The sequence below is a fragment of the Phycodurus eques genome, chromosome 19 (assembly GCF_024500275.1).
Source record: "Phycodurus eques isolate BA_2022a chromosome 19, UOR_Pequ_1.1, whole genome shotgun sequence".
In the NCBI taxonomy this organism is placed as follows: Eukaryota; Metazoa; Chordata; class Actinopteri; order Syngnathiformes; family Syngnathidae; genus Phycodurus; species Phycodurus eques.
Window position 1 is genome coordinate 10,072,501 of NC_084543.1, and position 22,730 is coordinate 10,095,230.

The 22,730-nt window shown below is 40.0% G+C and overlaps 1 protein-coding gene across 4 annotated transcripts in view; it reads left to right on the forward strand.

Moving 5' to 3' along the window:
- Positions 1-22,730, forward strand: part of sdk2b (sidekick cell adhesion molecule 2b) — a 228,846-nt gene that overhangs the window by 203,737 nt on the left and 2,379 nt on the right. For 2 of the 4 annotated variants that reach the window (XM_061706624.1, XM_061706627.1), the window contains exons 22-44: positions 808-929; positions 1,006-1,115; positions 1,701-1,851; positions 2,184-2,421; positions 3,653-3,768; positions 3,954-4,143; positions 4,813-4,911; positions 4,995-5,189; positions 5,381-5,582; positions 5,814-5,917; positions 5,999-6,069; positions 6,756-6,888; positions 8,108-8,164; positions 8,245-8,346; positions 8,543-8,658; positions 9,538-9,724; positions 10,673-10,810; positions 12,037-12,249; positions 12,327-12,452; positions 15,111-15,275; positions 15,858-15,998; positions 17,055-17,214; positions 18,963-19,092. In XM_061706624.1, the coding sequence (XP_061562608.1) occupies positions 808-929; positions 1,006-1,115; positions 1,701-1,851; positions 2,184-2,421; positions 3,653-3,768; positions 3,954-4,143; positions 4,813-4,911; positions 4,995-5,189; positions 5,381-5,582; positions 5,814-5,917; positions 5,999-6,069; positions 6,756-6,888; positions 8,108-8,164; positions 8,245-8,346; positions 8,543-8,658; positions 9,538-9,724; positions 10,673-10,810; positions 12,037-12,249; positions 12,327-12,452; positions 15,111-15,275; positions 15,858-15,998; positions 17,055-17,214; positions 18,963-19,092 (3,266 nt within the window). The remainder of the gene's footprint in view (positions 1-807; positions 930-1,005; positions 1,116-1,700; positions 1,852-2,183; positions 2,422-3,652; positions 3,769-3,953; positions 4,144-4,812; positions 4,912-4,994; positions 5,190-5,380; positions 5,583-5,813; positions 5,918-5,998; positions 6,070-6,755; positions 6,889-8,107; positions 8,165-8,244; positions 8,347-8,542; positions 8,659-9,537; positions 9,725-10,672; positions 10,811-12,036; positions 12,250-12,326; positions 12,453-15,110; positions 15,276-15,857; positions 15,999-17,054; positions 17,215-18,962; positions 19,093-22,730) is intronic. The other 2 variants (XM_061706625.1, XM_061706628.1) reach the window with 1 other exon arrangement.

The following is a 22,730-nucleotide window of genomic DNA, read 5'->3' on the forward strand; positions in this document are numbered from 1 at the left end:
TTTTAGGAACCCCAAAGATTCCTATTACAGAAAAAAAAAAATTTTATTTGATAATAAAAATCAAATGCTAAAAGTGCTAAATATATATAAAATAGCAAGCTAGCTAGATAGATATAGTTAAGCTCTGTATACTATCTAGAGAGAGCTTGAATCTAACTAAATAAATAGATATATTTATTAATAAATAGCTATAGTTAAGCTCTGTATACTATCTAGAGAGAGCTTGAATCTAACTAAATAAATACATATATTTATTAATAAATAATAAATAGAAATAATGATTCAAAAATGCATTTAACAAAATATGTTAATTGAATATTAAAAATGATCATTTTAAAAAATTATTCTGAAAACTTGAGAATTTTAATAACAAATAAATGAATATAAAAAAAGTACCGTAAGTCAAATAATATAGTTAGGCTATATGTAGCGTGATATAATCAAGGAAATTAGTAGATGAAAAAAAACAAAATATTGTAAAATAAATAAAATTAAAATATCAAATACTGTGATAAATACAAATAAAATAAATTTGTTGAAGAAGTGTAAGTTCTACGAATTTTAATGCAACTGGGGGGGAAATGCCATTACAAAAGAAAATAAGTCAATAAATTAAAGGTGGAATACTTTTTCTACCATTGTATTCATTTAAATGTTTTAGTAAATGTTTTTTTTACACCAGTGGTCTGAATACAACATGGATAAAATAACAAAAATATATATATTATATATATAATAAAATGTCATCCACTGTATATTTTTAATTTGCTGTAACGCTTGTTGTGTCAAATTCCTGCTTCCTCTCAGAGCTTCCTGGCCCGCCCACCAACATCGCCATCTCCAATATCGGCCCGCGCTCCGTCAGCCTGCTCTTCAAGCCGGGCTACGACGGCAAGACCTCCATCTCCCGCTGGCAGGTGGAGGCCCAGGTGAGCTTGCAGAATCTGATCGCATATCGTTCATTCAATGATTGTAGATATACAGATCCCTGATTGGTGGTTTTAGGTGGGCGCTGTGGGAGACAATGAGGACTGGGTGACGGTTCACCAGGTGTCCAACCTACCCGACGCACGCTCCCTGGAGGTTCCAGGTCTCAATCCATACACCTATTACAGGTGGGAACAGTAGATTGAATGTACCACGCAACCCCTAAAGGTTTCCAGATGATACACCCCCATAAGGTTTCAAAGTTAAGTTTCAAGACAGGGTTAGTGTTTCAAATTAGGATTTGAAATTAAAGTTTCAAATCAGGCTAAGGGTTTCAAAGTAGAGGTTCAAATTAGGGGTTTTAAATCATGGTTTGGGTTTAAAGTCTCCATTTCAAATTGGTTTAAAGCAAAGATTAGGCTTTGAAGTTAGTGCTTCAAATCAGGTTTAGGATTTCAAATTAGTCTTTCAGTTTACTGTACTGTTGCAAACCAGAGTTAGGGTTTTGAAGAAGGGTTTAGAGTCTCCAAGGATTTTTTTCTAGCCACTGTTTCAAATTACAGTTTAAGCCAAAGAAATTTGAAATTATTTTTTCAAACCTGAGTTAAGGTTTCAGACAAGGCTTTGGGTTTCAAATTAGGGTACTTAGCCTGAGTGAGGGTTCCAACTCTGAGTTAGGGCTTCAAATTAGAGTTTCAACCCCCTTTTTCCACAACACCGATCTAAGATGAAAAATACATCAATGTGGTTGTTCATTCTAATTCAATGTCCAGGTTCCGTATGCGTCAGGTGAACATCGTGGGCAGCAGCCCCCCGAGCCAACCCTCCAGGAAGATCCAAACGCTTCCTGCCCCTCCGGATGTCGCCCCCGCCAATGTCACACTTCGCACTGCCAGCGAGACCAGCCTGTGGTTAAGATGGATGGTAAGAAAGGCGGGGCGGGTGCGACCATAGACGTACCGTATATACATAGACGGCTCACTGAGCGGCTAAGTAATTGATGCCCGCCCCCCAAAAGGTTTATAACTTCCTATAGATGCTACAAGACAGCAGCAAAGCACTTTCAACTCACTTCAATCTACAGTAGTTCCTTGACACCAAAATTTCACAAGATGGTGATGAAGCACTATTTTTGTCTAAATTAAACTCAACTCATTTCAACATAGTTCCTTCACACCAATATGCCACAAGATAGCGACAAAGCGCTATTTTTGTCTCATTGAAACTCTTCAACTAACCTTTCTAATTATCGCCAGCCTCTGCCTGAGTGGGAGTATAACGGCAACGCGGAGCAGGTGGGCTACAGGGTGCAGTACGCCAAGGCGGGTTCGTCGGGTCGCCCGCTCACCCAGGCTATACCCGACCGCCTGGAGAGAGAGTTCACCATAGAGGACCTGGAAGAGTGGACCGAGTACGAGGTGAGGGTGCAGGCCCGCAATGGTATCGGGCTTGGGCCCTGGAGCCAGCCAATCAGAGGCCGAACCCGAGAGTCAGGTGAGGCTGCGTTGCATTTTGCGCTCAGTGACATTTGCGTTAACATGATTAGCCGTTGAGCAAGCCTGAGACCTTCATGCTAAAGTCAAATGCTTTTGAATTATTTTTTAAATATTGGATATCAATATCCAATAAAACAATTGGCTACAGGCTAACAGGCTAAAAGGCTAATGATGAAGACTATTCACTAATAAAGCCTAACAGCTAAATGGTAGCAACTCAGAGCTAATAACTGCTTACAGCTAAATACTAAACACTACCTGGTGATAAAGGCTGATAGCTAAAATGCTCGACACTCGCAGGTGGTAGAGGCTAACAGATCAATGCAAAGATTTAACAGATTGTAAAAGCTAGCAGCTAAATGCTACAGACTATGGCCCGCTAAAGGCTTGTAGCCAAATCAGAATCAGAATCATCTTTATTTGCCAAGTATGTCCAAAAAAAAACACACAAGGAATTTGTGTCCGGTAGTTGGACCCGATCTAGTACGACAACAGACAGTCAATTGACAGAGAACACTTTTGAGACATAAAGACATTGAGAAAAACAGTCATTGGGTAATAAAGGGTTGCTTATTATCTGGTAATGCCGGTACAATTTTTTTTATTTTTTTTTTATTTTTTGACAATTGTGCAAAAAGATGCTTGGGAGTCAGAGCTGATCAAGTCTACAATTCTACGGCTAAATGCAAAAGACTATTGGCTGACAAAAGGCTATCACCTAAATGCAGAATTCTAGTCTAGAATGCTTTTGATTTCTTATTTTCATACTAAATATTGCTTATTTGGCTAAATGCTAACAGCTAATTACCAAGAACAGTCTGCTGATGAAACCTAAATACCAAAGACTCACAGCTGATAAAGGCTAACTTGTAAATGATAGAGACTATCCGCTGATAAAGGCTGGGAGCTAAATGCCAAAGTCTCGTCAAAATTTGCAAAAAGATCTCACCCAAAAGATTTACATTTTTATTTCTTTTTTCTTGCTGAATATGCATTGAATGTTGCTTAAGGCTATTTGGTAAATGATAAAAGCTCATAGCTAATGTCTGTCCATGGAATGCTTTTGATATAATTCATTTCTGAATTTTGTTAGTATTCCTATTGCTTAAGACTGAGTGGCTGAGTGGTGAAGGCTAATTGCTAAAGAATATCAGTTAATTGCTAACATCTAAATGCTCCAAATACTTTCCTGACATTTTTTTCATTTTATTTATTTATTTTTTGTCCAGTGCCGTCCTGCGGGCCAACTAACGTGTCGGCCTTCGCCACCACTTCCAGCAATGTCCTGGTGCGCTGGTCCGAAGTACCCGAGCCGGACCGGAACGGACTCATTTTGGGCTACAAGGTCTGCTTGTCATTCATTAATGTGGTCAAGCAGCATGTGGTTCAAGGTTTTCTTGTGTACTCTGTTCCAAGTCAACAACTGTTTGTGATCGCGAGGCGGCTCAGTGACAGCATTTGGAATACCTTGTGTACAGCATTGCATACGCCTCTCTCTGCAATTTCTCCTTTTTTTCGGCCGTTTGGCAGGTGGTGTACAAAGAGAAGGACTCAGACAGCGGCGCCCGATTCTGGACGGTGGAGGGCAACGCCACCCACAGTGTCCAGCTGGCGGGTCTGGGCAAATACGTCCTGTACGAGATCCAAGTCCTGGCGTTCACCCGCATTGGAGACGGGCGGCCCAGCTCCCCGGCCATTTTTAAAAGGACCCTGGATGACGGTAGACCTCTTGAGTTGTTTTGTTATAAGCGTTCAGGCGTGAAAAAGTCATATGGCCGTCATGAAACCTACATGATTGGGTAAATTTAAACGTGTTTTTGTATGTAACTGAGGGGGTACCCCAAACATGTCAGGCACTGGGGGGAGATTGGATATCGATATTCAATAAAACAATTGGCTAAAGGATAACAGCTAAATGCTGAAGACATTATTCCCATCTCTGTCATGATGTTGACGGCAGTCACCTTCAACATTCCAATGAAGGTGCTGCACCCTCTCTCATCTGTCAAGATGTTGAAGGGGGTGCGTAGCAAGACTCAAAAAGAGTGGGAATCATTGTCATCTCTCATTCCCCTGTGGTGCCCAAAAGATTTAGCATAAACTCTTTCCTCTGACACTACCTAAAAAGTAAAGATGAGAGCATTTTAGAGAGGAAATGCCTACATTACATAAAAATCACTCTTTGGAGTGGGAGATAATATAAATGTAAAATTAGTATCGCAGAAGGAAGGCTTATAAACTGCTGGTGTCTTCTGTGTTTGTCATGCCCCAAATTAAACTGCTGTGCACGCACAAGATTAAAAGGGGGTGCACCATCTCTGTCAGGACGTTGAAAGGGGTGGATGGGTTTAAAAATGTGGTAATCATGACATCATCAACCGTCCTGCAGTGCCAGGACCACCAATGGGCATCCTGTTCCCTGAAGTGCGCACCACTTCAGTTCGCTTGATTTGGCAGTCGCCCGCGCAGCCCAACGGGATCATCCTGGGTGAGTAAAGATCTTCTCCTGTGTGAGGAGGCGTCACCACGGTGCTTTTTATTAAAACTCCTCATTCTCTTGCGGTGTACAAGCGTACCAGATCACGTACCACCTCAACTCCACCAACGGCAACACCGCCACCGTGGACGTGCTCAACCCCAGCGCCCGCCAGTACACAGTCACCGGCCTCAAACCCGAGTGTGTCTATGTGTTCCGTATCACGGCGCAGACGCGCAAGGGCTGGGGCAAGGCCGCCGAGGCACTGGTGGTCACAACCGAGAAACGAGGTGACATGCAACTGTCTTTGTGATGTCACATTTCCACGTTTTTTATTATAAATAAAGACTACAACTAATTATTGTATTGTTAAAATAGATTATTTCACATAGCATATTTCTTTTAAATCAATGTCAAATATATTGTTATGGTTATTATTAGTTAACATTAGTGGGTCCTAACTAACGTCTTTTCACCCCAGCTCGACCGCAGCCCACCAGCCGCCCCGCCGTGCCTCAGAAGGATGTGCGCGCCCGCCGCGTTCTCCTTTCGTGGGAGCCCGGCAGCGACGGCCTGTCGCCCGTGCGCTACTACACCGTGCAGCTGCGCCAGCTCCCCGACAACAACTGGACCGTGCACTCGGCCTCCGTCAACCACGACGCCACCTCCTACGTCGTCTCCAGGTAACCACTTCCTACATCGTCAAAGCTTGTTTTCTATCAGAATAAATAAAACAAATCCCAGAAGGGGGAAAAAGATAAAAACTTGCCTGACTGTCATTTGCTTTTTGTATTACTGAAGAGGAAAAAAAATCAATTAAAATCGGAAATCAGATTGGAGTGAAAACAAATCTGAGAATTTATTTTAAGGCCATTCATAATAACAACAATAATAACTTTTTTTATGTCGCCAAGGCTGAAGCCCTTCACGTCCTATCAGTTCAGAGTGAAAGCCACCAACGACATCGGAGACAGCGAGTACAGCGAGGAGAGCGACGCCATCACCACTCTGCAGGATGGTAGATGATGCGCTAAATGTAACTAATTGAGCCAAATGCAACTCATCGTGCTCTATCCTTGAATATCCTTTATCACGCCAGCACCAGACGAAGCACCTGTCATCTTCTCGGTCACGCCCCACACAACTACGTCAGTGCTGATTCGCTGGAAAGTAAGGTTTTCTGCCTGTTAAAAAAATAATATTACATTTTTTTGAATTTTTTATTGTAGCTGTTAGGGTTTTTACTAAAAATTATGTTTATTAGAATTATGCATTTTAATTTATTATAGTCCATTTTTTTATTTTAAAACTCTGCTTACTATTTCAATTTACTATAGTAACTGTATTGATTTTTAATGCTTTATTATTATTATTATTATTATTAATAATAATTTAAATTTTAATGTTAGGTTTCTGCCTGTTGTTATTTTAATGTAATACACTAGCAATTACATTTTTGTATTATTTAATCTCTGGCTATTCTATTTTTAATGAAAGCAATTCGTTTATTTTTGTATTAATTAAAAATCCCTTCATCTTATTTTTTTAAACGTATTATTGGGACTAGAGTTTTAGTTTTTGCATTTTTTTAAACTAGGCTTATTTGTTTTTTATTCACTAATTATTTGTTATCTTTGTAAAACTGCCTATTTTAATTAGTTTTATTATATGTTACTTATATATTCAATTTAAAATAGCAATTAAATCATTTTATTTTTTTTACAATTTAAACAACCAAGTCTAATTTTAGTATTAGCTTTTCCATAAATAATGTCATAATGTTCTTGTTTTCTTGCTCCCTCATCCATCCATCCATTTTATCTCCCTCCTTACCCCCCACCTACCATCGCTCGCAGGCTCCCCCCGAGGAGAGGATCAACGGAATCCTGCTGGGCTTCCGCATTCGCTACCGGGAGCTGCTGTACGACCGTCTTCGAGGTTACTCCCTCCACGCCATCAACAGCATGTCAGCGTGGGCCGAGCTCACCGGTGAGATAAAAAGGAGCTGCATTTCAAAGAGGAGCCACTAGATGGCGAAAAGTGTTTCCTCACCACAAGTTATTTCGTGTTCCTGTATTGTGTGCGTTTGTCAGTGCAATGCCCAAAATCTATCCATCCATCCATCCATTTTCTGAGCCGCTTCTCCTCACTAGGGTCGCGGGCGTGCTGGAGCCTATCCCAGCTATCTTCGGGCAGGGGGCGGGGTACACCCTGAACTGGTTGCCAGCCAGTCGCAGGCCACACATAAACATACAACCATTCGCACTCACATTCACACTTACGGGCAATTTAGAGTCTTCAATTAACCCACCATGCATGTTTTTAGGATGTGGGAGGCAACCGGAGTGCCCGGACAAAACCCACGCAGGCACGGGGAGAACATGCAAACTCCACACAGGCGGGGCCGGGATTTGAACCCCGGTCCTCAGAACTGTGAGGCAGATGTGCTAACCAGTTGTACACCGTGCCGCCCATTTTTATAATGAATTTAGGAAATACAAATAATCCCCATGCATGTATGGTGGTGTGAGATATCACATTTTGAATAAAAAAATAAAAAATCTCCTGTAAGGTGCACAAAACCAGTCGGCCACCGTGCCGCTTGATACTATTATATTAATTATTATTATTATTATTATACAACATTTTTATTTTTAAAGTTTTTATTAGTGCCATTTATATTATTACTATGCTTTTTAAAAAATTTGAACCAACCCAGGGATGGATGATGTAATTGTAATTGATGATGCAATTATTTATTTTCTCTATATGCTTTTTTTATATTATTATTATTCACAATGAATACCTTTTATGTATATTATTGTTATTATTATTATTCATCCATCCATTTTCTGTACCGCTTATTTAATTTGTAATTTATTCTAAACTAACACATCATATATAGTCATTTAATTAGTTAATTTTTAATTTTTTATTTTTATGATTGTTTTATTTGTTGTTTATTTTATCATTATTTTCATCATATAATAATTATCTGGAAACTTCCAATATCAGTTATTAGTATTAAATAATTCAAATTATGTTAATATATTATTCAGTTATTTCATTTTGATTATAAATATTCCAGCATTAATATTTATTTTTAAGTTAAAAAAATATATGACTATATTATATTATTATTACTATTATTTCACCATAGCAGTCATTAAAAACATTTGCGTTCGACTTATCCTCCTCCTGTCCACAGCCCCTTACAGCATCCGCAATCTGAGCGACGCCACTTTGACGCAGTTCGAGTTGGACAGTAAGTTTCGTAAGCAAAATATAATAATAACAATAAATGTGGAATTTAATAAGTCCAATTCTGTGTCTTTTTTGCCACAGAGTTGAACAAGCACAAGCGCTACGAGATCCGCATGAGCGTGTACAATGCCGTAGGCGAGGGGCCCACCAGCCCGCCGCAGGAGGTGTTCGTTGGAGAAGCAGGTGTGTGGGTGCTCTCTACAAGACCAAGGGTGGGCAAACTTTAGTGTATAAAGATTAAAGAATGGAGCAGGTATTTGTGTATACGTGGCCTGTAGGCCATATTTTGCCCACCCCTCTTATAGATTGTTCACTGCTATACAAGCCAATAATGTCTCCTATGATACATAGGTTTATAATGGGGTATGTTGGTATTTAGTTCCCACAGCGCCCCCACAGAATGTGGCCGTTCAGTCCTCCACCGCCACTCAGCTGGATGTCATGTGGGACCCGCCGCCAATCAACGCTCAAAATGGTGACATCCAAGGCTACAAGGTAAAAAACAAGTGGTCTCGAAGAAGAGGAGACAGAATGCAGTCTTCTTCGGACTAACGCGGCATTCGCTGTCACGCATAAAAACTGTCAAAGCAGCCTTGTGACAACAAACACAATTGTTGACTTGGAAGAGAGCATGTAAAAATGACATAGGGCAATGAGCCCACATACTCCGTCACCAAGTCTAAAGATAAATGTATGTATATGTAACTAATTCAAACAAATAGAGCTAATTCCACTTCAGCCAAATGTAATGCAAACAAATTTAATTAATTCAATTAAATGTAACTAATTCCATTAAATGAAACTTATCGCTGATAACTACGTCAACCAAATGTAACTAATTCCATTGAATGTAACAAATTCCATTGAATGTACCCTATTCAGCCACATGTACTAAAAATGTAACTAATACCAGAAAAATCTGTTAATTTATCCAATCAAATGTAACTAATTTCACCAAATGTAACTAATTTCACCATAACCTAATTTATTTCTTTAAGTGTAACTAATCCACCAAATATAACTGATTTGTTCCATTTGTTTCTAATTCCACCAGACTTAACTAATTCGTCCAAATACAACTACTTCCGCCAAATGTAACTAATTCATCAAAACCAAATGTAACTAATCCACTGACTAACTACTTTCACCATGTAATTCATTCAAATGTAACTAATAGAAAAACTATATAACTAATTTATCCAACCAAATGTAACTAATTTGTCCTATGGTAACTAATACACCAAATATAACGAATAGGATAAAATGTAACTGATTCTATGAAATGTAACTACAGTCATTCAGCCAAATGTAACTAACTGCGAGAAATATAATGAAGTGTAACTAACTTATCCAAATGTCACTAATCCCACCCAGGTCTACTTTTGGGAGTCCCACCGCAAGAACGAGACGGAGCGTCTGCGGACCCTGTTCATGCCCGAAGGGGGCGTGAAGCTAAAGAACCTTACCGGCTACACCAGCTACATGATCAGCGTGGCCCCCTTCAACGCTGCCGGGGATGGACCCCGCAGCCCCGCCATCAGGGGGCGCACTCAGCAAGCAGGTAGTGGAGCCAAACAGTGACAGGCTAAAGTGGGGAGTGGGAGCTAGGAAGGACGACATTTTGAAAGGGGGGTGTGGGGGTGGAGTCCACCAAGGAGTTGTTGAGTTATTCCAGCTTCTTCCACAACAATGGGGTCTTTGTCTCCCCTCACAGAGAGCAAAGTTTCAAGAGCTCGACTGTTTCCGAACTCAAGTTCAGCCAACTCTAATTAGGCCGGTCAAGCGAGCGAGCAGAGACGCTCGTTACGGTGGCGAACTGGCGTGACCCGGCTCACGTTGTCTTTTTGGGAGGGACAGCAATCACAGAGTTTCACTCCATAACAGAAAAGAGCTGGACACTATTTTGGGTAAAACTGAGAAAAGTACTGGGATGCATGCATGTAATTGTGTCCTAAATGCGACGATATTTTAATTTTTGCCAGAAAACTTTAATTTCTTTAGTTTTACAAGTCATATTAAGGGAAAGATCTACACTTTTGGGTTTCCTTATATACAGTACACGCTGTTAGACATTTAATAGGGTTTTTACATTAACTAACACTTTTGGCCATAAGGTACTGTAATTAAACTTTACATTACCAAAACTGTATATTAATTTTAACTAGTTGTTACTGTGTTTTTATGACAGTAACTAAATGGTACTGTAAATGTGAATTACAATAAGTTCCTGTAAAAAAAAAAAAAATAAATAAAAAATACAAAAGTGGAAGGAGAGTAATCTGAATTGGCTTCTGGAGTCATGCTCCATTTTTACCGTTTCCTTTTTTTTTTTTAATGAACACTTAAATATTAGACACTTTTTGACAATTGACAATTTACATTTATGATGTCATGTCCCAAAAGCTACCATGATGAAATATGTTTTGTTTAATATGATTTTTTTTCAGATAATTTTTTCCCGCTCCCTACACTTGTTCAAGGCAACCGTATGTACAACACTATGTTTCAGCCCCCAGCGCCCCCAGCTTCATCCACTTCAGCGAGCTCACCACCTCCTCTGTCAACGTGTCGTGGGGCGAGCCGGCCCTGCCCAACGGCATCATCGAAGGCTACCGTCTGGTCTACGAGCCCTGTACGCCCATAGACGGTAAAGCCTCCTCCTTCCTCTTCTTACCACTTAACCCTGTGGTCATTTCTTGGATTACCAAATAACACCTTTAACCGCTAGAGTTTGGATTGGATGCCACTCTGGTACATTGGATTTAAGGCATTGTAGCCCAATAGCTACCATAATGTAATTTTGTCCAGATAGAGAGAGAGTGTGTGTGTGTGTGTATGTATGTATATATATATATATATATATATATATATATATATATATATATATATATATAAAATGTACATTCAATACCATGCTCCCGCCCGGAGGGATGTTTCAGCACCTACCACAATTTACTGTATAGCTAGTTTAGGCATCCTGTTTAATCATGCCAACAAGAAAGCTACCATAGTGATTTTATTTTTTTATATCTTTGTTCAAATTTAATACGATAGTTATTTTGCTTAACATTATATGAAAACATCCTTTTTAATCACGCCAATAAAAAAAAAAAATGTTATTGTTTTAAATTCTATTTTTTATAATTTTTCCCCAAGTAGTTTTGAAATAGTTAAATATATATATTTTGTACATTACATTATATGAACAAAACATATGACACATGTCCATAGTCCTGCAATAAGGGCATCCAGTTTAGTCATGCAAACAAAAGCAAAGCAAGTTTTTGATCATCATGCCAACAAAAAAGTTACCAAGATGTAAATCTTTATGGAGAAATATGTATTTTTAATGTATTCTATTTCTTATCTAATTAATTCAGTAAATAAATGGAAATATTTTTGTTACATTTTAGGGACACAGTTCTATGTCATGTTTAATCATGGCAATAAAAATAAAAATAAAAAAAATGCCATTACACTTTTAATCTCATGCACCCACCCGCCTGAGGTTTATAGCCAATAAAGCCACTATGTTTAATCATGCCATAATTTGGGATTCCCTACTCTAAAAAGCATTTTGATCAAAAAGTACTTTCAGTAACAGTAACTTTTAGTTACTTATGCTTCCTGTGTACTTTCCTCTTTGGCCTGATGTCCAAGGAACAGTTCCTGCTGTTGAAAATCCCAATGCCTGGTGGGATACTGTACATTGTGGTCATCTACCACAAACATTCAAAGTTGTGTGTTGTTGTTTTTAGCACAAATCTAACCGTTGTATGTCCTCATATGGTCTCTTTGCATATGCTACTGACTAACTGCATTGCATTGTCTGGCCTGTGTAAGAAGTGCTGTAAACGTGGTATGTTTGCGCAGAGTCTTCCATGGCCTGTGCCGACTGTCTCCACTCCCCCTCCTCCCCCCCAGGCGTCAGTCGGACTGTCATGGTAGACGTGAAGGGCGGCAGTCCCCTCTGGCTCAAGCTCAAGGACTTGGCCGACGGCGTCACTTACAACTTCCGCATCCGAGCCAAGACGTTCGTGTACGGGCCCGAGGTGGAGGCTAACATCACCACTGGCCCCGGGGAAGGTAGCAGATGCAGAGGATTTAGATTTGTTTTTTAACGCGGTTTAAAATGCTTGAATGGTTTTGTGATTGGTTCCCAGGAGCCCCGGGACCCCCAGGGGACCCCTTTATCACTCGCTACGGCTCAGCGCTGACCATCCACTGGACCAGCGGGGACTCGGGTCGCGCTCCGATTACACGCTACGTCATCGAGGCTAGGCCTTCTGGTGAGTGTGTTGGGATATAAGTTAACTCGTTCAGGGGCGGAAAGAGGTGTAATGTGTCACCATCTGCTGCCCGACCGCCGTCCGGGGTCTTTTTAATAGCTTATTGATCAGTGCGGACAATCAGTGTCAGTTTTTGATTGGTGGAGCGTGGCAGGGTGACGAATGGTTTGATGCCTTATGCCACCAAGATGGAGGAGTCTTTTCCAAACCCCGACTGATTAGGTGCTGCCTCGTCAATACTTTTGTCCACAAATATATTAGTCAGAGTCTCCCCTGGCTTCCAAGCATTGTGACAAGCAAGCTACGTTGTCAAGTTGTCTTTTTAGTTTATTTCTTGCAAGAAATGAGAGAAATTTCATATAGCAGAAGCATAGACGGAATGCAGCAGGTCATATGAAACACGAGCCTCCTCAGGATCGCAAACCTACTATTAAGTGTTAAGCTACAAAAATAAACTTGGCCAATGAGCCACATGCTGCTTCACCAAGACATTCGTATCTGATCGCATGCAGCGGCTTACCTCTGGTACATTTCCATTACGAACCTTATCAGTGTTTTTTTAGGAGTTGTCCTATAGAAATTGGCACACTACCCCGCAGTTTATTTATTTGCAAGAAAGGGATGGAATTGCTTAGAGCACAGAATCTCAGAGTGCAGTATATACGAGGACTCGGGATCTTAAATGAAATTAAAGTAATCATCAAGCTTAAATTACATCATCTTCATAACATCAGCCACCTCTCAATCACAAACAACAATTGTCTGTTGTTGCTACGTTGAACCGGCCTTTAAAAAAATAACCTTGTGTAATGAGCCACATGCTGATCCCATGTAGCAGCTGCCCTCTGGTAAATTTCCATTACAAAACATCATCACTGTGTTGCCATAAGACTCATTACTTCCCAGGCAGGGAAGAAAGGGGAGGAATTGTACATATGTAAAAGTTAATGTAAAAATAACATGCTACTTCACCAAGTCTAAAGGCAAATGTGTTATCTGATTGCATGCAGTAGCTCGCTTTGGTAATTCTCAGAAAGTCTGTCGTTTCTGTAGTTAGTATAGTGTACAGGTCTTTAGACTAGGTGAAGCAGCATGTGGCACATTGCCCACGGTTGATTCTGTAACGTTCCAAGTCGTCAGCAGCAACCAGATGTTTGCGCTCTTGCTTAGTGTGATAGCAGCCGCCGTGCTGGTCAGAAGGCCTTGTGTGCTGCAATTCTGTCCGCTCTGTGCAATGTCTCCTCTCCTTGCAAACCGCTAAAGACAACTTTTGGATGTTTACCAGTATTTATTGCGTTGTGACAAATGAGCTACGGTGTGTTTGCTTGTAATGCGTGCGTGGCACATTAAGAGTTAGCGTGGTGTTTACAAGCAGCACTAGAGGCGTGTAATTAATGCTCTGGCAGCACTTCCAAAGGTGAAATATGGACGCGCAAAAGTAATCGATCGCTCACAGTTAATCTTAAAGAAGACATATTATGGAAAACTGGCTTTTTAATGTTTGTATACAAATACAGCAGTTGGGTCTCTGAAGTCTCTGCTTACGCATCGTGTGAAATTAAACAACCAATTAAATCTTTACTTACATTATCTGCCTATTTCTGAAATGTGCAGCATGTGAGCTGTTCTACACTTCTGCCTCACTGTTATTTAACAGTGGGGTTAATTTACATAATAACCACCCCTCAGAGTTTCTCCACCAATGCTTTGGACAAATTCTGATAGACACATTTATAGAAATTAACACAAAACAAACAATTTACTTAGTTGTTTTAGTTCACATTTGATGGGTAGGCAGGCACTTCCTAGATCGAACTATTTGTAGATAAATATAATATACCTTCATTATGAAATAAACACTAGATACAGGGTGAGCCAAAAATAGGTATGCATATTTTTTAATTATATAAAAGGAAGAACAGGAGGATGGAAGATAGGAGGCGGGTAAGGGTGGATGGGTGGTATTAAAGGAAGTGAAGAAAGGTGAAATGGAGTGGTATAAAAGAAAGGAAGGAATTAATGAGAAAAGGAAGGTATCAAGAATGGTATGGACTGAAGGAAGGGAGAGAGAAATGATGGAAGGAAAGAAGGATGAAGGAAGGACGAAACAAAGGAAGGAAAGAAGGAAGGGTGAGAGGAAGGATGGAAGAAAGGAATAATGGCTGGAAGGAAGGGAAGGGGGAATCTGGAATGTAGAAAGGAAAGATTGAAATTTGGAATGAAAAGAATGGAGACTGCAAGGAAACAAGGAAGGGAGGAGGGATTGTATGAAAGAAAGAACGGAGGGCTCAGGGGTGGTGTGAAAGGAAGGAAGGAAGGAAGGAATGATGCCAGGAAGGAAAGAACATGGGATGAAGGAAGGAAGGAAGAACAAGGAAAGGGGTTGACAGCTACTTTCAGGGTCTCCACGAGGTCAAAAGACAAACCCACACCCATACTTGAAACCCTAATTTGAAACCTTAAACCTTGTTTAAAACCATGACACTGGCTTAAAACAATGATTTGCAACCCCTATGACAACCCCTAACCCAGGCTACAAACCATATTTTGAAACCCCACTTAAAGTTTACAAGATTAAACTGTCTTTACTAACTGTAATTGCAATCCATAAATTGCATGCAAATGTTAACAAGTAGACTATTTGTTTTGACTTTGCAGATGAGGGCCTGTGGGACATCCTGATCAAGGACATCCCCAAGGAAGTGACGTCGCACACGTTCAACATGGACATCCTGAAGCAGGGCGTCAGCTACGACTTCCGGGTGATTGGCGTCAACGATTACGGCTACGGCTCACCCAGCCTTCCCACTCCCTCCATATCCGGTGGGTGTCCATTTCGTCCTTTCTTCCATATACGTGTGTCTTGATGTCCATGTTATGCATCAGTCGCTACAGTGGACGGGATCTGTGTTTCAAGGAGGAGTAACAACATCGGACCAGTAAGTAACACTGTATTGGATGACATACTATACTGTCTACTATAGTGATTGGAGCCTGATATTGATGTCAAGATCCATACATCTTAAAGAATATGTAATAGTGACTGATTCACAACTTGCACAACTTTTGACAACAAGACTCTTCCATATAGCAAGCTTTTGAATAGATGTCCACTGTAGTGACTGATGCACAACACTGACGTCAACTCTTCTGCACATAGACAAAAGCAGCGTTTGAATAAATGGCTGATGACACAACTGCTTTTAAACAGATGTCCACTGTAGTAACTGATGTACAACTTTGACTCCTGTATATATATAAAAAAAAAAGCTTTTGAACAGCTGTCCACTGTTGTGACTGATGCACACTTTAATGTCAAGACTCCTGCATCTGGACAAAAGGCACCTGGTATAGCATAAAACATCTGTTTGTCGTTGGTTTCTTTTATTGTTTTTTTAAACCCAGCCCAAAAAGTGCCCCCCTTCTACGAGGAGTGGTGGTTCTTGGTGGTGGTGGCCCTCGTGGGGCTCATCTTCATCCTCCTGCTGGTCTTCATCCTCATCATCCGAGGACAGAGCAAAAAGTATGCAAAGAAGTCAGAATCAGGTGAGGCCCGCCCGTAGCCACGTTGTTTTACGACTAGTTGTTTTTTTATTCATTTTAACTTTCCAAGCCCACGGCGGATGTTTTGATTTAACGAGTACTTAACTCCTCTGTAAATGCGTCCCAAAACAGCTGTTGGTGAAAAGACACAGTCGAGCAAGGTCGGGACTCGTCCATTGACAATCGTGTGTGTTTCGCCTCGCTCAGCGCTTTGGGAGGTGGGGGGTTGCCCCTGAAGGGTCACTTACTGCCCATCTATTTGACTAACAGTAGAAAAACAAGAGTAGTCCTTCTCACTCCTGACACAAACGCCTCCGTGTCAGGCTTCAGGTTTAAATTTTTTTCACATACTTGTGTGTAACCGCCAGTTGACCTCGAGTCGCCCCAGAGCGACCACGGAGCAACCACCCCTCATCCCGCTCGCCAAGAATGTTTTTAACCTCTAACACAGGAGTGGACAAACTTTGCGCTCGAGGACCACATATAATTTTTAGAATGGACAGATGAGTCAGGCCAATCAGTGATGAGGTATAAAAAAATATTATAAGAAAATACATGTAATTTTAATTAATTGTAATATTAAAGCAGTACTCCCGCTACCCCAGTGAGGATAAGCGGCTCAGAAAATGGATGGATTAAAGCAGTAATTCATTTGATTTATAATAAAATTATAATTATCAATTATTTCATACAATAAATGTTGCATTCATATTCATTATTATTATTATTATGTATTAAATATACATTTCTACCATATTTTAATATAATGAGATGTATGTTATCAATGCAAATACTGTATTATTGTGATGGAAATTTTTTAAAACAGGCTGCTACATTTGACCAGATAATCTTGGATCCTGGTCAAGCAGCATGTGGCTCATTATCCAAAGCAATTCATGTATGCTCCAAATAATTGTAACAATTAGTTGCTTTGATCACATGGCGGCTCAATTTTGTTTGGCGTGACATACTGCATTCTGTGCCTCTGCGCTATACAATTTCACCTTTTTCTTGCACTAAAGAAGACAACATCTCTAACGGTGTCCTCTGGTCACACAGTGTCTCTGTATGTGTGCGCAGGTAACAACGCCAACTGCAACGCGCTGACGCACGGCGACATGGTGAGCCTGGACGAGGGCCGCTTCCCCGCCCTCGAGCTCAACAACCGCCGGCTGTCTGTCAAGAACTCTTTCTGCCGGAAGAACGGCGTCTACACCAGGTCAGCCTATGATGCAGCGGCACTTCCAAATCCCCGGCGATTATAGATTAATGCCACGTCTTGATCTCGGCTCTCAGAATACCAAAGACCCTCATGCCCGCCGGGCCGCCTTATCCGCCTGATCACAATTCAAACAAGCTGCATAATCCCACCGTAGTCCGGCTAATTCCGAGACGTGTCGGAAAGGCCACAGTGTTTACAGCTGATTTTCTTCCGATTAGTGCGGGGTTCAAACTCCAAGGGAAGTTCACTTTTATTTTATTTTTTTATTTATTTAACTTATTTAACTCGACATCTCATTGCTTTGTGAATGTTTGCCCACATCTTATTTTATAGTTTAGATTTATCATCAAGTAGGATTGCTGCAAAGCGCTCGATAGGTCCAAAACACAGAGCTGTACATTCAAATATGATTGATCTCCAGTACCTACTAAATATAAGTAATATGAACTTGTTTCCAATATTAATAATAAAATTGATCATTTAAACGAACAGAGGGAAGCCGTCCATCTATTTCTCCACTTGTCTCTCAGTTTAGACTTATTTCAACGTGTATTCTACTTGAATTGATTACGGCCATGTGCTTTCCCATTTTTTCCACATGCTTTTGGAAATATTTAAATATTAGAAAATGTTGCCGGTGTCTTTTTTTTTTTTCTTCTTCTAATTGTATTTTTTTTAATGTGCAGCAGCTCCGCATGCAGCCGGAAAGTCAACACATGTCAAAGACTGAGAAGGGGGGCGGGGGTTAGGTTTGTTTAGCAGGACCACCGGAGGGTATGAAGGAGGCTTTTCTTCCCACTCTCATTCACTCGACTATGTTTATAAAAAACAAAATCAAATGCACTTCTTCTGGGTGGCAGTCTGTACTAGTATTAAAGGCAATTAAATAGATTTAAATATGAATTAATTCATTAATATTAAATAATTTATTACATTGTCACTAATTGATTACAGTGTGTAATGTAGAATAACCATTTATTTCATGATATGCATTTCACAACCTTTATAATTATTGAATCACATTTTTTTATTTCATGGTATTTTGTAATTGTGTTATTTAATTGATATATTCATTTTATTTAATTAATTTTAGTATGAAGATAAGGTGTCGAAAATGGATGAATGGATTATGTAATGGTATTTTGATTCATTGTATGTTTGATCATTTCCTGGAATATTGAATAATTTAATTATTGATTCTTGAATGGCATTTTTGATTGGTCTGATTGTTTTTTTATTTTAAAAAATGTATTCGTTATTTAATAGATGACTTTATTTAACAGTATTTTAATTTAAATCATTTATAATTGCTTTAATTCAATTGTATTTTTAATTATAAATTGCTCTATTGAATTTTTATTTGGGAAGTTTGACTGAATGGATTTTTTAATGAAATATTTTATTTATTTTTAATTATAATCATTTATATTAATTTATAATTATTGTTCATTTATTGGAATTTTTAATTCATGAATGGGATTTTTTCATTTAATGACCTTTTTAGTTGTGTAATGGAGTTTTAAAATTAACTTAATGTCTTATCTATGTAACATCCTTTTTTTGTTACAATGCTATGAAAACAAAATGATGTGCAACATAAAGCCTTTCAAAGTCATCCATCAAGGAGCTAGTTTGCGATACCATCTCATTGGTTGAACTGCAAATCCTGTTTATGATGATAACCAAGTATTAAATTGGTAACAAATAAGTGATTTTTTTCCTGTTTTTTTTTGTTTTTAATGCAGGTCTCCTCCCAGGCCGAGTCCAGGCAGTTTAAACTACTCGGACGAGGACATGAGCACAAAGTACAACGACTTGATCCCTGTGGAAAGCAGCAGCCTGACCGAGAAACCCTCCGAAATCTCTGACTCGCAGGTACGCTAGCAATACACGATCCATCTTTTTAAAATATATATTCATGTTAGAGGGGAAACGTCTTTCATCATGTCCGTGTGTGCACACTCCACTCTGCATTGTCACCTCTGCAGTATTTTGTGGCATTTATGTCATTCAACGCGTGTTCATGCACTTGGCCAAGAGCGATCACAGACACTCTGTTGGAAACCATGACACTGGCCAACGGATCCACTCAATTTCCTACTGCATAAACATTTTTTAATGAGCAAGAGTCCACACGAGCACGGGTAGTTTGAAAAACATTTTATCCCCATGCTTTGGAAATTCTGCCATCTTATTTTGAAAACTCCTGTATGGTGAAAGCTTTCCAAAACCCCTGTGCAACATAATCTCCTTGAAACTGACCCTATTCAAATGTCTGTCTTTCTTATAATAGCTAATTATGTCACTATGGCGTCTGATACTGCAAGGTTTGGTATTGATCTGATACCAAGTAAATACAAGGACACTATCGCTGATACCAATTTCTTGTTTGGTAGGTTTTGTGATTGGATTGTTAATTAGTTCAAACTAGGGCAGCGCGATATGGCCAGAAAATAAAAATCACACTTTTTTTCACAAAAATAAAATTTCTGCTTCAATCGATTGATTTCCCATTGTCTTACAGAAAAAGCCATTAATAATGAAATTATTTTTTACAAGTTTTACTTTTTGTTCGTCCCTCCTAAATTCTGATTATTATTCTGGCAATTAGCAATTGCTAATTGCTTGTAAGGTCAACCAAAATATTTCACCCAACATTTTGGTCTGATGCTGCTATTTTTTAGGGGGTTTCATCCTTTTCCACTCAATGGCCTGCGATTGCATTTCTATACGGACTTCTACAACTTTCTACAAAAATTTGTAGTAGGGTCTGTTTGTATGACAAGTTTTTAACTTTAAAAGTTTTTACCGTTTTATGTGAGTCTAAAAATGCTAATATTAGATAGAGCATTTACAATGAAAATGAAAACAAAAATTGTAGTGAGGAAACTCAGGTGTCCAATAGTCATACTGTATGTCAAATTTTAGGGTGTTCAAAAGCTGATTTTGGAATTTGACCTGTCGTGTTTCTTTACAAAGTGACATCGCCAACTACAGGCCTGTCACAGCATATTCAGTCGTTTTTTCAGGTCTGTGAGTTTGCAATTTTCCTTTTTTTTTTTCTTTCTTTCAACTACCCGCCTACGTGTGGACATGGGCTCAGTGTGTTGGCTGTTCTTCCTCAACCATGGCTGGAATTTTCAGCCTTTTCCGTTTGCTGAGCCAGAGTGGCCATCAAGTCCAGATTGGACCTCTCTCTCGCTCTCATTATTCCCATTTCCCATTGACGTGTCTCTTGTATTGTTTGGGAAAATGTTATTCCCGGATGTCTTTTATGCATATGTGTTCTTGTTTATGTCAGCCCCTCTCTCGCTCTCTATTTTCTCCATGTGGTGAAACGTCTCGGGGTCTGGTTTATGTACCAGCCAAGTGAGAAGGGTCAAAATGGAAGAATTCCCTTTGTTCCAGACAACCTTGAACGTTGCCTTTCATTTACTCCAGCTCATTCCCGAATTATCTGTTGACTGTCTGTCAACTAAACATTCCTCATATGAACTCCACAGCCCCCCCAAAATCCTCTATCATCTCCTCAAACCACCCGCCCTCACCCCCTCCTTTCAATGGGCTTCTCACTTTTCCCCGCAATGAATCTCCTCGGAAAGGAGCTTTCGCCACTCAATAACGTTCCCTCAACGTTTCACCAGCTGGCTGACATTCCTACTTTTTGCACTCTGTGTAGCCAAAATCCCCGCAATGGTCTTTGAGGGTCTCTCAAGCTGCTTTCTCCAAGGAAGTGTCGTCTTTAAAATCCTGCTTCTCCCAACGCGTTTGACTCTTTTTTGCCTTTTTTAGACATGAGCTTTTGCCTTTGCCGCGAAGCAAATAGAGATGGTCTCACTTCTGAGTCACACACAGTAGATCATGCAAAGATTCACTTTAATGAGAATTACTGTCTGTCATGTTTGTGCCAAGATCAAGTAAATGGTCCCACCCCCCTTGATGTAATCTGTCATTATAATTCATCCCAGGGTGAATTGCTCTTCCTAAAAAAAAATACCCCTATGTACTGCTTTGGCTTCTGGGGGACCCCTGCTGTGTTCACAAAACAAGTATGACGACAACCCCCCACATGCTCCTCTATAATCCATAACACGGCAAGACAAAGGATTGACCCACTCTGGTAATTTTGCGATGAGATAGGGGGGAGGTGCCGGTTGCCAGATCACGGCTGTTCCAACTGCAACGACTCTCAGGGGGACTGCCAAAGTTGGGAGCCGTGCTGGGTTTACAAAGTCACTCCACCAACACACAACAGCAAAAACTTGAATTGTTTGCAATTTAGACTCATACGTGGTCCAAATTCGGGTGCGACCGGAATACTGGCCTGAATTTCAATTCTTGTGGTTGTTAGAGCTTTTTGTTTTATGGGGAATTCTCAAACTTTGGCACCTTGCTCTGCCCTCGCGCAATAACAACATTTTGCGTTGTCCATCTGTATAGTATATGGTTAAAATTTGTTAGCCATTGCACAAAACCTCTTGGACAAGTTCACTTTTGAAAGACCCCTGGAAATGGTAAAAATGATTAAACCAACATAGCGAACTTCTCATGTTTTGAGGAGCATGTGTTCTTGAGGCATATTATCAAGTCAAACAGCCCTGGGTGGTGGAATTTTCAAAACAAATCTTGTTTGCATGAGTAGATTTTTTGTGTTTTATGGTGAGTCATCAAATTTTGCTGCCAAGCTTCATCCACGTGCAATGACCAAAGCTGCATTTTTTTTTTTTTTTTTCATAATATAGCTTTGCCCGCCTGTCGACTAAACGTAGTTGGGTTTCCATCACATGTTATCTCAGACCAGTTTGCTTTTTAAGGACCCGGGGAAATGGCCGAGATAATACTGAAATGACTGCTGCAAAGCAACATGGCAGACTTTCTCTGTTTCTTGGAGTTTGCATTCTTGAGATTTTTCATTGATCTACTCATGAGAGACATGCCTACTGTTTTTTTTTTTGGTTTTGTTTCTTCAAATTGGCTTCACCAAGCTGACTTTTTAAAATTTGTAAAAATCCTTCTTGCGGTTGAGTGACTAGAAGTTTGTGTTTTATGGCGAGTCATCAAACCTTGCCACCATGCTGCACCCACAGCCCATGATGGTTTCTTTGGAATTTAGCATCGCCCGTCTGTCTCGTATGCGTGGTGCAAATATGGTGGCACAAGAGCATTTTACATGCAAAAGCAGGCATTCCAACCCCCAACCTCGGAACTGTGGGGCAGATATGCTAACAACTCGTCCACCATGCCGCCCTACAATAGATCAGTAAACCACATGGATGAAAAAAATGTATTTTCATTAACCTATTTTTGGACAAGAATATTGCAGGATTTAACAATCCAACTGCCATCTTAAAGAGTGGATTGGGCCGAAAGTGGCCTGCAGGCCATATGTTGCCAACCCCACATTTAGGTGGACCTTGAAAATGCTAATAACAGAAATAGACTAGCACCTACTAATGATACTGTATCTCAATCCTTCCACTCTTCGTTTAACACTGTAACCATGTAAAAAAGTG